Source organism: Macaca fascicularis, chromosome 9 (genome assembly GCF_037993035.2).
Source record: "Macaca fascicularis isolate 582-1 chromosome 9, T2T-MFA8v1.1".
Classification (NCBI taxonomy): Eukaryota; Metazoa; Chordata; class Mammalia; order Primates; family Cercopithecidae; genus Macaca; species Macaca fascicularis.
Window position 1 is genome coordinate 77,280,732 of NC_088383.1, and position 16,478 is coordinate 77,297,209.

General features: G+C 41.4%; 1 protein-coding gene across 4 annotated transcripts in view; it reads right to left on the reverse strand.

Annotated features, from left to right (window-relative positions):
- The window catches only part of VPS26A (VPS26 retromer complex component A), a 52,722-nt gene that overhangs the window by 16,829 nt on the left and 19,415 nt on the right, over positions 1-16,478 (reverse strand). For 3 of the 4 annotated variants that reach the window (XM_045361113.2, XM_045361112.2, XM_065520987.1), the window contains one exon: positions 485-560. The exons of the other annotated variant lie outside the window; for it this stretch is intronic. In XM_045361113.2, the coding sequence (XP_045217048.1) occupies positions 485-560 (76 nt within the window). The remainder of the gene's footprint in view (positions 1-484; positions 561-16,478) is intronic. 4 annotated transcript variants of the gene reach the window in all.

Sequence of the window (16,478 nt, forward strand, 5' to 3'; positions counted from 1 at the left end):
AAAGCATGTATCTGAAATAATGTATGGAAATGTACATAAGTTGATCTAAGTCAAGAAGAAACTACACCTTTCCTTCTGACATGGAATTTTGTGTTGACACAGGTGAGTCTGGCTACAGGCACACACTAGATCAGGAAGACAAATGGCATGGGTAATTAGAAGATGAAGAATGAAGGTGAGGCTGCTAATTATAAGAATGGTGAAAAATGTAGGCAGACGAAAATTTCAGCAGGTCAACTAATTTACTTGAATTATTTTTCAAGGCCGGTAGTTTCATATATATCATGAAATGATAAAATTATTTCATACAAGTCAAAGAAACACAATTTAATATAGTTATAAAGTAAGTCCTCTCTTTTATTATGCAAAATCAATTCCTTCCTTCTACAAAGCTAAGCTGTAATTCAATTATTTCCGTGCAAAATCCAACCCTCTTCAAATTCAGTTATCACAGAAAAAGAAGTAATACTATTTTAAAACTCACCAATTTGACCTACAAATTCAATTCTAATTCCTTGGTGCTCTAGCCTCTTTCCAGGTTGCTTAAAGGCTAGGTTTACCTGCCAAAACATGAAATTATAAGAGATGTTAACAATCCTTTGAGTGGGCCTACTAGTAGCTTCCTTTCAGATGAATGCAATATATAAATACTTCAGGTATTCATTTATGAAGTTCGAGACACCACCACATACCTAAATCAGGATGATGTTATACCACCAGAGAAGGTGTAATTTATTTATACACAATCACGGGTGAACCTCTTACTTACATCAACACAAAGTCTGCTTTGTTAAGAAGGAATCCTTAATAGCTGGAGAACTATAAAAAGACTCAAAGAAAGGAACAGCCTTCAACTATTCATACTTATTTTCTGATCAAATAATTCTATGACTAATAAAAGCATATTAATGTGAGGTAATTACTAATTTCAAGAACTGACCTAAAAACAGATGCAATTCCAGGACATTTAAATCAAGCAAGACTAACATCCACACAACTAGGACTATATTATGGACAATGCTCAGAAATTTGTGGGTCAAATCATAGCTTCATACTTATTGTAACTGATGTATCACTTCCAGTTTTCTGTAACCAATATATTATTATAATTCCTAACCTTAAAAGCAGTGCCTTTTGTCCTGAGTCTGCTACCCACCATAAAAACAGAATGCCTAAAGATTTAAATTCAAGTATGATTCATCTTATATACTTTCCCACCCCCTACCCCAGAAAGGACTCTGTTGCTTAAGCTGGAGTGCAGTGGCACAATCTTAGCTTACTGCAGCCTCAACCTCTTGGGCTCAAATGATCCTCCTTCCTCAGCCTCCCAAAGTGCTAGAAGTACAGGCATGAGCTACTGCACCTGGCCATTATCTTACATACTTTTGGAGTAAAGTATATGATCTCAAAATCCCTAAACTCATATATCTGCCAAGTGGAAATCTTAAATATACACACACACACATTTTAAGAGATAGAGTCTCACTCTGTCACCCAGGCTGGAGGACAGCGGCATGATTATTGCTCACTACAGCTTTGAATCCCTAGGGTTAAGTGATCCTCCTGCCTCAGCCTCCAAACAGCTGGGACTCTAGGGATGCATAACTATGCAGGCTAATTAAAAAAATATTTTTTGGCCGGGCACGGTGGCTCAAGCCTGTAATCCCAGCACTTTCGGAGGCCGAGACGGGCGGATCACAAGGTCAGGAGATCGAGACCATCCTGGCTAACCCGGTGAAACCCCGTCTCTACTAAAAAATACAAAAAACTAGCCGGGCAAGGTGGCGGGCGCCTGTAGTCCCAGCTACTCGGGAGGCTGAGGCAGGAGAATGGCGTAAACCCGGGAGGCGGAGCTTGCAGTGAGCTGAGATCATGCCACTGCACTCCAGCCTGGGCGGCAGAGCGAGACTCCGTCTCAAAAAAAAAAAAAAAAAAAAAAAGATGAGTTCTCACTATATTGCCCACGCTGGTCTCAAATTCCTGGCCTCAAGCAGTTCTGCCACGTTGGACTCCCAAAGTGCTGGGCTTATAGCCATGTGCCACTGTGCTGGCCACAAACTCATCTTTAAGATCTACCCAGAATTCTTTTTGTTTGTTTGTTTTAGACAGTTTTGCTCTTGTTGCCCAGGCTAGAGTGCAGTGGCACCATCTTGGCTCACCGCAACCTCCATATCCCAAGTTCAAGCGATTCTCCTGCCTCAGCCTCCCAAGTAGCTGGGATTACAGGCATGTGCCACCACGCCCAGCTACTTTGTATTTTTAGTAGAGATAGGGTTTCATTATGTTGGTTAGGCTGGTGTCAAACTCCTGACCTCAGGTGACCCACCCACCTCGGCCTCCCAAAGTGCTGGGATTACAGGCATGAACCACCACGCCCGGCCAGATCTACAAAGAATTCTCCACCATTCTTGGAGAGAATGGTAAATTGGCTATACCACCATTTACCTGCTAAATCCCCTATATGGTCATATAGGTTGTTTCTCAATTGTCTTTCTTGATAACACTCTTCTTCTATAAATATTACCTGAGACAGTCAAGGATACAACTTCACATTGCTTGGCGTGGGAGTCAGGACTCCATTTAAGTACCATTAGTTCACTGTGAGATGACCAGGGTCTAGACTTGAAGCCAGCCTGCCCCTATGATGGGTGCTTCTCTGCATGTGTTTACAGTCCTACCTGGTTCTCATTCTCTAAGGTTCTGGTTGTATTTTGTATATTCATGTATTCACTTGCTCATTGAATGTACCCAGCCCTGTGCTGGCTACTACTGAAAAGTGTATGTAGTCTGATAATATAATCTTACCCTCAAAGAAGAGAGAAATCAGAAAAAGCAAAGAAAAAGTAGAGAATCAGGTGGAGTCTCAAGATATTGCCCAGGCTGGTCTCGAACACCTGGCCTCAAGCAATCCTGTTTCAAGCGACCATACCCAGTCAAATTTATAACTTTTCAATTTGAGAAAGATATCTGTAAACTGTATATGTTAGAAATAAAATTCCAAGCTAGGTGTGGTGGCTCATGCCTATAATTTCAGCACTTTGGGAGGCAGAGGCAGGAAGACTGCCTAAGGTCAGGAGTTCGAGATGAGCTTGGACAATATAGCGAGACTCCATCTCTACTAAAAATTGAAAAAAAAAAAAAATTAGCTGGGCATTGGGGCACGTGTGCCTGTAGTCCCAGCTACTAGGGAGGTTGTGGCAGGAGGAGCGCTTGACCCTAGGAGGTCAAAGGTGCAATGAGCTAAGATTGCACCACTGCACTCCAGCCTGGACAATAGGGCAAGACCTTGTCTCAAACAAAAAAAGAAAAAAAAAGGCCAGGCACTGTGGCTCATGCCTGTAATCTTAGCACTTTGGGAGGCCAAGGACAGTGGATCACTTGAGGTCAGGAGTTCCAGACCAGCCTGGGGTGAAACCCCATCTCTACTAAAAATACAAAAATTAGCTGGGCATGGTGGCACATGCCTGTAATCCCAGCTACTTGTGAGGCTGAGGCAGGAGAATCACTTGAACCCGGGAGGCGGAGGTTGCAGTGAGCCACTGCACTCCAGCCTGGGCAACAGAGCAAGACTCTATCTCCCAAAAGAAAAAAAAAAAAACACAACATTTAAGAATCAGGTAGGATCCTTTTTCATACAAAAAAGCATACTTCCAGGTTTATTTATTTGAGCCCAAGAGGTTGAGGCTGCAGTAAGCTAAGATTGTGCCACTGTACTCCAGCTTAAGCAACAGAGTCCTTTCTGGGGTGGGGGGCGGGAAAGTATATAAGATGAATCATACTTGAATTTAAATCTTTAGGCATTCTGTTTTTATGGTGGGTAGCAGACTCAGGACAAAAGGCACTGCTTTTAAGGTTAGGAATTATAATTATTACTATTATTATTTTGAGACGGAGTATCACTCTGTCGCCCAGGCTGGTGTGCAGTGGCACAATCTCGGCTCGCTGCAAGCTCCACCTTCCAGGTTCACACCATTCTCCTGCCTCAGCCTCCCGAGTAGCTGGGACTACAGGTGCCCGCCACCACACATGGGTAATTTTTTGTATTTTTAGTAGAGACGGGGTTTCACCGTGTTAGCCAGGATGGTCTCGAACTCCTGACCTCGTGATCCGCCCGCCTCAGCCTCCCAAAGTGCTGGGATTACAGGTATGAGCCACCGTGCCCAGCCGTTTATTCTTTACTGTAACGAATGCTGGTAATGTAACTTTTAAAAGCTTTTCTTAATGTTTCTCAAAAGATAACAGAAATCAAGGACCAAGAAAAAGAGGTCCAATTACTTCTGTCTGTAAACTGCATAGATTAAAATATTCATCTTCTGTATCTTCCCTATCTTATAACCAATATAAGTTAGTTACTTGCCTTCAAAATAACTCAGAAAAAAGCAAACTGTGATACACCATATGATGGAATATTATTAAAAGTTTAAAAACAATAATGATAAAGAATTTTTAATGACGTGGGAAGATGTGCATGATGTGTTATGTGAACAAAGCATGGTTAAATTGTATACAAGTATATGCCGATCATATTTTTCAAACTACAGAAGAAAATAGTTTTTTTTGTTGTTTTTTTTTGTTTGTTTTTTTGATACGGAGTCTCGCTCCGTCGCCCAGGCTGGAGTGTGGTGGTGCAATCTCGGCTTACTGCAAGCTCCGCCTCTCCGCTTCCCGGGTTCATGCCGTTCTCCTGCCTCAGCCTCCCGAGCAGCTGGGACTACAGGCGCCAGCCACAATGCCCGGCTAATTTTTTGTATTTTTAGTAGAGACGGGGTTTCACCATGTTAGCCAGGATGGTCTCAATCTCCTGACCTCGTGATCCGCCTGCCTCAGCCTCCCAAAGTGCTGGGATTACAGGTGTGAGCCACTGCGCCCAGCCCAAGAAAATACCCTTAACAGCAGTTACTTCTGGAATGAATATTGATTATGGGTAACTGTTTTCTTCTCTGGTTTTTAAGTTTTTGTTTTGTTTTATTTTTTGTAGGCAGGTCTTGTGCAGTGGCACCATCATCACTCACTGCAGCCTCAATCTCCCAGACTCAAGTCATTCTCCCATCTCAGCCTCCCAAATAGCTTAAACTACAGGCACATGCCACCATGCCTGGCTAATTTTTTTTATACTTACTATGTTGCCCAGGCTTCTTTAAAACAAAAAAAGACAAAAAATACTATTAAAGTCAGAAAAATATTTAAGAAAGAAAAGTAGTACTTAAACAGGCTTAACATTAAAAATTTTATATTTGAACCACAAATAATAAAACAAGCATAATCTCAGCTATTTCAAAAGCCAAGCAGTAATTTGAACTATCCTCTAATCTGTACCAATAAAGCATATAGGAAAAAATTGTACTTTTGAAAATAATCTATATGGCAGCAGTTTTTAAGAAGGACTTTATTTGAACATGGCTTTATCTGATATTTTTTAAATTTACAGTTCTTCAAAAACCATCATGAAACCACACTATTAAAGTAGAAATGGCCGGGCACGGTGGCTCAAGCCTGTAATCCCAGCACTTTGGGAGGCCGAGACGGGCGGATCACGAGGTCAGGAGATCGAGACCATCCTGGCTAACACGGTGAAAACCCGTCTCTACTACAAAATACAAAAAACTAGCCGGGCGTGGTGGCGGGTGCCTGTAGTCCCAGCTACTTGGGAGGCTGAGGCAGGAGAATGGCGTGAACCCGGGAGGCGGAGCTTGCAGTGAGCTGAGATCCGGCCATTGCACTTCAGCCTGGGTGGCAGAGCGAGACTCCGTCTCAAAAAAAAAAAAAAGTAGAAATGCAAAGTTGTTCAATCTTCCCACTGAACTGCAAATTCTGAAATTTTCCTTGATCTCCCATTGATGTTAAAACACAGGTGCTTTCAAGCCTATTGTAGGCTCTTCTGCAATCTGAAGAATCCCAGAATTTGAAGGAATTATTAAGCATTTTGGTTTAAAAGCTATTGTGCAAGGACGCACAGAAAAGTTAACCAACTATGCTGGTGAGCTGGGTCAAGAATCTTTTTTTTTTTTTTTTTTTTTTTTTTTGGAGACGGAGTCTCGCCCTGTCGCCCAGGCTGGAGCGCACTGGTGCGATCTCGGCTCACTGCAATCTTTGCCTCCTCGGTTCAAGTGATTGACCTGCTGCAGCCTCCAGAGTAGCTGGGATTACAGGCACCAGCCACCATGCCCAGCTAATTTTTTGTTTTTTTGTTTTGTTTTGTTCTGTTTTTTTGAGACGGAGTCTCACTCTGTCACCCAGGCTGGAGTGCAGTGGTGCGATCTTGGCTCACTGCAAACTCTGCCTCCCGGGTTCACGCCATTCTCCTGCCTCAGCCCTCCAGAGTAGCTGGGACTACAGGTGCCCGCCCCCATGCCCAGCTAATTTTTCATATTTTTAGCAGAGACGGGGTTTCACCATGTTAGCCAGAATGGTCTCGATCTCCTGACCTCGTGATCCGCCCACCTCGGCCTCCCAAAGTGCTGGGATTACAGGTTTGAGCCACTGCGCCCGGCCTATGTCAAGAGTCTTAACACCAATTCAGTTATACTTTTCTAACTTCTTATAATTCAAAAACTTGCAAAAAACTTGCAAGAATAGCACAAGGAAATCCCACATAACCTTTACCCAGATTCAACACAAGTTTTATATTCTGCCCCATCTGCTTTATCATCTTCCCTCTATATAGACATGGGCAAGCATATATATACTTTTTTCCACAACAAAGAGTAAGTTGGAGATATGATGCTCCATTACCCCTAAACATTTCACATGTATTTCCTAAGAAAACAGTCTCTGCCGGGCGCGGTGGCTCACGCCTGTAATCCCAGCACTTTGGGAGGCCAAGGCGGGTGGATCACTTGAGGTCAGGAGTTAGAGACCAGCCTGGCCAACATACAAAAATTAGCAGGGCGTGGTGGCACGCACCTGTTCCAGCTACTCAGGAAGCTGAGGCTAGAGAATCGCTTCAACTCGGGAGGCAGAGGTTGCAGTTGAGATCATGCCACTGCACTCCACCTGGGTGACACAGGGAGACTCCATCTCAAAACAAAAAACAACAACAACAACAAAAACCAAGAAAGTTAACATTCCATGGTCTATATTCAAATTCTATCAATTGTTCCAATAGGGTCAGGCACAGTGGCTCATGCCTGTAATCCTAGCACTTTGGGAGGCTGAGGTGTGAGGATCAATTGAGCTCAGTAGATCACAGCTGCAGCGAGCCATTATTACACCACTATGCTCCATGCTGGGCGACAGGAGACACCATCTTAAAAAAGAATTATTATTTTTTTTTTTGAGACGGAGTCTCGCTCTGTCACCCAGGCTGGAGCGCAGTGGCGTGACCTCGGCTCACTGCAAGCTCCGCCTCCCGGGTTCACGCCATTCTCCTGCCTCAGCCTCCCGAGTAGCTGGGACCACAGGCGCCCACCACCACGCCCGGCTAATTTTTTGTATTTTTAGGAGAGACAGGGTTTCACCGTGTTAGCCAGGATGGTCTCAATCTGCTGACCTCATGATCCACCTGCCTCAGCCTCCCAAAGTGCTGGGATTACAGGCGTGAGCCACCGCACCCAGCCAAAAAAGAATTTTTTAAAAATGTGCTCCAATAATGTACTTTATAGTCTTTTCCTCTCCTGTCCAGGATTACATATCTCTTTAAAAGGTATCCTTTTTAATCTAGAACATTCCTCAATCATCACCTTTCTTCACCCTGATTTAAAAATACAGGACAGTTTATACACTGTACCTCAATTTGGTGTGTCTGATGGTCATCACAGTTAGACTCAGTTTATACACTTTTGGAAAGAAGGCCACAAAAGTGTAGTTGTATCTATTTCAATGCATCATATTAGGAAGCACACGATGCCAGTTTGTCCCAATACTGATGATGTTAATTTTGGTCACTTGGTTAAGGTAATCTACCAAGTTTCTCTAATTTAAAGTTGTTATTCTTCCCTTTGCTATTAATGAGTAATTTGTGTGCAGATACTTGAGACTATATATATGTTTAAACTGAATGTAAAAAAAAAAATCTACATACAAAACATACTCTCTGCTCCAACAAACGAGTCTCAAAGCTCATGCCTCAGTATACAATATTCTAGAGATGTCTCAAATAATGCTATCTTCAAAATTTATTTAAGGAATTATATTATTCTACACTGTTTAAGACAAACATATACTATCAATGTACTACACACCATTTATACATTCATTTTAAATCAGACACCAAATTATGTGTATATTATTGTTGCTGGATATTGTGATTATCCAAAATTAGTTTCCAACTGCTGCCAGTGGAAATCCAAGATTAGTTTGCAACTGCTGTCATAGTCCATATGCATACTGATGAAAGATGCTACAAAAATATTCCTTGCTTAAAGAACTAAACTATGAACTACTATAATTTTGGACTAAACATACACCTGTGTTCACTTTTGCAACAGGGAATAGATGCAGAGTTCACTGTAAGTGGCTTGTCAATAGTAGTAGCACCTCAAGCCAGTTTATTTACCACAGATTCAATTTCTAAAAAACAAATAAAAAGGTCTTATAAATGAAAGCAGAGAACAGTAAAAATTGACTTCTAAAATAATATCTCACTTTGGGATAATTAACAACTATCTTAATTACTAAATATCTCTTTACCTTAAATAGATAAGGTAAGAGGTTCTCTGCCTGTTGTGACAGAACCTATTTCATATTTATAGAAAAATATTCTCAGCAATACCTAAACAGTTTGACAAAGTTTTCATATGAAAACACAATACAGGGGCTGGGCACGGTGGCTCATGCCTGTAATCCCAGCACTTTGGGAGGCCCAGACATGTGAATCTCTTGAGTCCAGCAGTTCGAGACCAGCCAGGGCACAATGGCAAAACCCTGTCTCTACAAAAAAATATAAAAATTAGCTGGGCATGGTGGCACGTGCCTGTGGTCCAAGCTACTCAGGAAGCTGAGGTGGGAGGATCACTTGAGCCCAGAAGGTGGAGGTTGCAGTGAGCCGAGATTGTACACTACAGCCTGGGTAACCGAGCAAGACTCTCTCTCAAAAAAGGGTTAAAAAAAGAACAAAACCATTCCTTCTTAAAGCTGCCGTCTGGAAACTGTATAAATTGTTTTTGTTTTTGTTTTTTGAGACGAAGTCTCACTCTGTTGCCCGGGCTGGAATGCATGCAGTGGCGCGATCTCGGCTCACTACAAACTCTGCCTCCCAGGTTCAAGCGATTCCCCTGCCTCAACCTCTCCAGTAGCTGGGACTACTGGTGTCCACCACCACACCTAGCTAATTTTTGTATTTTTAGTAGAGATAGGGGTCTCACCATGTTGGCCAGGCTGGTCTTGACCTCAAGTGATCCGCCTGCCTTGGCCTCCCAAACTGCTGGGATTACAGGCGTGAGCCACTGTGCCCGGCCAAAACTGTATAAATTAAAGGAGAAAAGTCCTCTCTTCAAAGTGAATTTTACTTTTTGTACATCATTATAAATTTGGATTGCAAGTCAAGATCAAAACTTAAAAACAAAACTGTAAACAAACAAGAATTTTAATATTTTGAGGGTTTTTTGCCTTTTAAAAAATGTCCTGGTTAAGGAATTGTAACTTATGAACCCCTCTCAAAAAAAATCCCCAGATAAATCGCTAGTAAAAATGCTCACAATTCCAAAAAAACAACTATACCTCAATACTTAAACATAGTCAAAAAGACTCTCAAAATTACTCAGAAGCTATAGAGATAAGGTAAGCTATATACATATATAGCTTGTATATATATGTATATATGTATGTGTGTATATATATTTATATATACATATATGTGTATATGTGTATATATATGTATATGTGTGTGTGTGTGTGTGTGTGTGTGTGTGTGTGTGTATATTTTTTTTTTTTGAAACAGAGTCTCACTCCATCGCCCAGGCTGGAGCGCAGTGGTGCCATCTCGGCTCACCGCAAGCTCTGCCTCCCGGGTTCATGCCATTCTCCTGCCTCAGCCTCCTGAGTAGCTGCGACTACAGGCACCCACCACCACGCCCGGCTAGTTTTTTGTATTTTTAGAAGAGACGGGGTTTTACCGTGTTAGCCAGGATGATCTTGATCTCCTGACCTCGTGATCCACGCTAGACTTAACCCATTTATGCTGGAGGTTGCAAATTTTTATGTGTGAAAAATCAGACCTTGGTGATGACCTTGAGCAGTAGGATATAAATAACTCCCACAAGCTTAACATTCCAATAATGGAACACTAGGCATAAATAGGTTAAGGATGATTTATCACTTGACATGAACCAAAGCAGTAAATATTCTAAGTAAAGACAAAAAGGACTTGAGTAAATCACGTTTAAAAAGTTCCCAGCTGGGTATGGTGGCTCACATCAGTAATCCCAACACTTTAGGAGGCCAAGGCAGGAGGATTACTTGAGCCCAAGAATTTGAAACCAGCCTGGGCAACATGGTGAGACTTCATCTCTACAAAAAAAAAAAAAAAAAGTGTTTTTAATTAACTAAGTGTGGTGGCATGTATGTGCCTGTGGTCCTAGCTACTCAGGAGGCTGAGGTGGGAGGATTGCTTGAGCCCAAGAGACTGAGGCTGCAGCATACCATGATCATGCCACTGTACTCTAGCCTGGGCGACAGGGCAAGACACTGTCTTAAAAACAAAAACAAAATTTTTCCCTATTTATTTTGTGATAATTTAAATATTTCCAGTTGTCTTAAGGAATGCTTCAAGAGATCGAGACCATCCTGGCCAACATGTTGAAACCTCATCTCTACTAAAAATACAAAAATTAGCTGGGCATGGTGGCATGCACTGTAGTCCCAGCTACTTGGGAGGGCTGAGGTAGAAGAATCACTTGAACCCAGGAGGTGGAGGTTTCAGTGAGCAGAGATCGTGCCACTGCACTCCAGCCTGGCAACAGAGCAAGACTCTGTTAAAACAAAACAAAACAAAAAGAGTCACAGAGATGCCAAGACAGTTCAATGGGGAAGGAATATTCTTTTCAGCAAATACTGCTGCAACAACTGGATAATGACATGCAAAAGAATAAGCTGAACTGCTGCCTCATGCCATACACAAATATTAACTCATTTGGATAAAATAACTACATGTAAAAGCTACAATTAAAAAACTCTTAGAAGGGAACATGGGTGCAAACCTTCATGACCTTTGGATTAGACAATGATTTCTCAGAAATAATGCCAAAAGTACAAGCAACAAAAGGAAAAAAAAATAGATAAATTGGACTTCATCAAAATTTAAAACTTTTGTACTGCAAAAGACACCAAGAAAGTGAAAAGACAACTCAGAATGGCAGAAAATATTTGCAAAACACTTATCTGGACTTGTACCCAGAATATATAAAGAACTCTTACAACTCAACCATAAAAAGACAAATAACCCAATTTAAAAAATAGTCAAACTTTGAATAGACTTTTCTCCAAAAAACACAGACATATGGCAATAAGCACACGAAAAGATGTTCAATATGATTACTCCTTGGGGAACTGCAAATCACAATGAGATACCACTTTATATCCACTAAAATGACTATAATAAAAAATAGACACATTACTAAGTGTTGCCAAGAACATGGAAAAACCAAAACCCTCATATTGCTGGAGGCAATGTGAAAGGGTACAACTACTTTGGAAAAATTTGGCGGTTCTTCTAAAAATTAAACAGCAAGTTAACATATGACCCAGCAATTCTACTCCTAAGATCAAACAGAAGTTAAAACATATGTTCACATAAAAACCTGTACACGAATGTTCATAGCAGTATTACTCATAATGGTCAAACTGTAGCAACCCAAATGTCCTCAACTGATGAGTAGATAAACAAAATGTGGTATATCCTTATACCACACGTATATATTAGAATATTATCTGGCACCAAAAACAAACAAACAAAAATGATGTTCTCATACATCCCATAACATGGATGAACCCTGAAAACATGCTAAATGAAATAAGTCAGGCACAAAAGGACAAATGTTATATGACTACTTATACAAAATACCTAAAATAGGCAAATTCATAGAAACGGACAGTAGATTAGAGGTTACCAGGGGCTGGAAGATGGGGAGCTACTGCTAATGGGTACAAAGTTTCTATTTTGAGGTGATGAAAAAATTTTGGAAATATAGTAGCTATCGTTGCAAAACATTATCAATGGAATTAATTCCACTGAATTATATACTTTAAAACTGTTACAAGGAAAATTTTATGTAATATATATTTGACCACAATTTTTTTAAAAAAGAATGAAGTGTTGACCAGGCACAATGGCTCACGCATGTAATCCCAGCACTTTGGGAGGCCAAGGCAGGCACATCACAAGGTCAGGAGTTTGAGACCAGCCTCGTCAACATGGTGAAACCCCGTCTCTACTAAAAATACAAAAATTAGCTGGGCACGGTGGCAGATGCCTGTAATCCCAGCTACTCCGAAGGCTGAGGCAAGAGAATTGATTGAACCCAGGAGGCAGAGGCTGCAGTGAGCCCATATTGCACCACTGCACTCCAGCCTGGGAGACAGAGCGAGACTCCATCTCAAATGAATGAATGAAAAAATGAATGAATAAAAATAAAAAAGAATGAAAATGAATGAATAAAAATAGAAAAGAATGAAGTATGTGTACATACTACGACATGATGAACCTTGAACACATTATGGTAAGTAAAAGGAGCCAGACACAAAAGGTCACACAGTACATACCATTTATATGAAATGTCCAGAATCAACAAATTCAGAAAGAAAGAAAGGAGATTTGTAAATTAGTGGTTCTCAGGTAGTGACTGCTAGTAGTATGGGATTTCTTTTTGGGGTAGTGAAAATGTTCTGGAATTACGTTTTGATAATGGTTGCTCAACTCTGCAAATATAGTAAAAATCACTAACTATACACTCTAATAGGTGAATTTTATGGCATGTGAATTATAATTCAATGAGGCTATTAAAAAAAAGAAAAGAAAAAAGTACACGCCACAAATAGGCCAACAGAACAGAACAAAGTTCTGAACAGGTTCACACAATCTCTGATTTATGACAAAGGTGGTATATTACAGTGCAGCAGGAGAAAGGATGGCTTCTTCAATATACGTCCTGGGTTCATTAGCTATCCATACAGAAGAAAAATAAATTTGACCTATCTCACACCACAGACTGATTTATGACAAAGGTGGTATGACAGTGCAGTGGAAAAGGATGGCTTTTTTAGTATACATCCTGGGTTCATTAGTATCCATACAGAAGAAGAAAAATAAACTTGACTCCTATGTCACCACCACAGACAAACTGAAAACCAATTCCAAGCAAAACAAGGATCTAAATGTGAAGTATAAAAATAAAATTTAGGCCAGGTGTGGTGGCTCATGCCTGTAATCCCTGAACTTTGGGAAGCCGAGATGGGTGGATCAGCTGAGGTAATGAGTTCGTGAGCAGCCTGGTCAATATGGTGAAACCCTGTTTCTACTAAAAATATAAAAATTAGCCGGGTGTGGTGGTGGGTGCCTGTAATCTCAGCTACTCAGGAGGCTGAGGCAGGAGAAAAGCTTGAACCCGGCAGGTGGAAGTTGCAGTGAGCCGAGACTGTGCCACTGCCCTCCAGCCTGAGCAATAAGAGCAAAACTCCGTCTCAAAAATAAATAAATAAATTAATTAATTAACATTTATAGGAGAAAAAAAAAAAACAGGAGAATATTTTTGTGTCCAAGGGGTAGGCAAAGATTTTTTAAACTAGATATGAAAAGCATAAACAAAAATGAAACATTAAATACCTACTGTTATTAAAATTAAGGACTGTTTATCATGATACCATGAAGAGACTACAAAGTCAAACCAGAAAGTAAAAGATATTTACAATACATATATAGACAAATGACTCCATACTAGATATATAAAAGACCTTTATCAAGAATATACAAAAAATCCTACACATCAGTAAGAGAAAAAGAGTCAACTAGATAGAAAAATGAGCAAAACTTGGAACCAACCAAGATAGTAGGTAAATGGATAAGCAAACTTTGGTACATCCATACAATGGAATATGATTTGGCACTAAAATTAAATGAGCAATCAAGTCACAAAGATATATGGAGAAACTTTAAAAGAATATTGCTAAATGAAATAAACCAAACCAAAAAGGCTACATTCTATATGATTCCAACTACATGACATTCTAGAAAAGACAAAATTATAAAGACAGTGAAAAGATCAGGCCAGGCGCGGTGGCTCAAGCCTGTAATCCCAGCACTTTGGGAGGCCGAGACGGGCGGATCACGAGGTCGGGAGATCGAGACCATCCTGGCGAACACGGTGAAACCCCGTCTCTACAAAAAAATACAAAAAACTAGCCGGGCGAGGTGGCGGGCGCCTGTAGTCCCAGCTACTCGGGAGGCTGAGGCAGGAGAATGGCGGGAACCCGGGAGGCGGAGCTTGCAGGGAGCTGAGATCTGGCCACTGCACTCCAGCCTGGGCGACAGAGCGAGACTCCATCTCAAAAAAAAAAAAAAAAAAAAAAAAAGAAAAGATCAGTAGTTGCCAGAGACAGTGGATGGCGGTGGTAGTGCAGGTGCCAGAGCGGCATGACTAGGTGAATGAAACACAGGGAATTTTTAGGGTGGTTAGACTATTCTATATGATATCACAATGATGGATACATGACATTATGCATTTATCAAAACCCAGAGAATGTACAACAGAGTAAACCCTAATGTAAACTATGGACTTTAGTTAATAATAAGGTAATCATGGTTCAACAATTTTAACAAATGTATCACACTAATGCAAGATTAGTAACAGTGAATCCACGTGGGGCTAGGGTGAGGAAGAAGGAAGTACATAGAACTCTACTTTCTGCTCAATGTTTCTGAAAATCTAGAATTGCTCCTAAAAGTATTTTTTTTTTTAATGACTTGGCTTTCTTTCCTTTTCTTCTTGTTCTTCCTCCCTTTACTTTCTCACTCTCTACTTTGCAGATCTTTTCCTAACTCATAGCTTCTGTTTACTAAAAGCTTAAGTTACTTTGGCTTCATATTCTCTGTCTTAACTCATTCCTACGTTTCTTTCTATTGCCACCTGGCTTTTGTTTCCCCAAATTCAAATCTCTGAGAGAAACATTTGCCCTATATACTTCCTGTTTGCCAGAGCTTTTTGTACCTGATCATCCATCTTGTAGTTTCTGATTAGCTTTTCAATCTTTTTATCTCCTATTAGTCTCCTTTTTTTTTTGAGATGGAGTCTAGCTCTGTTGCCCAGGCTGGAGTGCAGTGGCGCAATCTCGGCTCACTGCAAGCTCCGCCTCCCAGGTTCACACCATTCTCCTGCCTCAGCCTCCCGAGTAGCAGGGCCTACAGGCGCCCGTCACCACGCCTGGCTAATTTTTTGTATTTTTAGTAGAGATGGGGTTTCACCATGTTAGCCAGGATGGTCTCGATCTCCTGACCTCGTGATCTGCCTGCCTCGGCCTCCCAAAGTGCTGGGATTACAGGGTGAGCCACCGTGCCTGGCCTCCTGTTATTCTTCTTTAAGTGGTGATTTAATCATCTTTTTGGAACTAGTATTCTGATATTTTTATTTTATAACCCACTAATTCTTTTTGGTTTTTTTTTGTGTGTGTGCTTTTTTTTGGTTTTGGTTTTTTGGGGTTTTTTTGAGACAGGGTCTCACTTTGTTTGTTTGTTTGAGATGGAGTCTCACTCTGACGCCCAGGCTGGAGTACAATGGCATGCCATCTCGGCTCACTGCAACCTCTGCCTCCCGGGTTCAAGTGATTCTCCTGTTTCAGCCTCCCGAATAGCTAGGACTATAGGCGCACGCCACCACGCCTAGCTAATTTTTGTATTTTTAGTAGAGACGGGGTGTCATCATGTTGGCCAGGCTGGTCTCGAACTCCTGACCTCAAGTGATCTGCCCACCTCCGCTTCCCAAAGTGCTGGGATTACAAGCATGAACCGCTGCATCTGGCCTGACAGGGTCTCACTTTGTTGCCCAGGCTGGTTTCCTAGGCTCAAGCAATCCTCCCACCTCACCTACCAAAGTGCTGGGATTACAGACAAGAGCCACCATGCCAGCTTCAACCCACTAATTATTTGTTTGTTTGAGATGGAGTCTCACTCTGACACCCAGGTTGGAGCGTGGTGGTGTGATCTCGGCTCACTGCAACTTCCGCCTCCCAGGTTCAAGCAGTTCTCCTGCCTCAGCCTCCCGAGTAGCTGGGACTACAGGCCTGCGCCACCGTGCCCAACTACTTTTTGTATTTTTAGTAGAGACGGGGTTTCACCATGTTGGCCAGACTGGTCTCGAACTTCTGACCTCGTGATCCACCCACCTTGGCCTTCCAAAGTGCTGAGATTACAGGCGTGAGCCACTGTACCCGGCCAACCCACTAATTCTTAAAAGTGCTATGTGATGTATCCTCTTATCATGTGAATAAACCTTTTATTGAAATATAAAAAAAGAGTACATGAGTTGTTAAGTATATAGTTCAATGAATTTTAC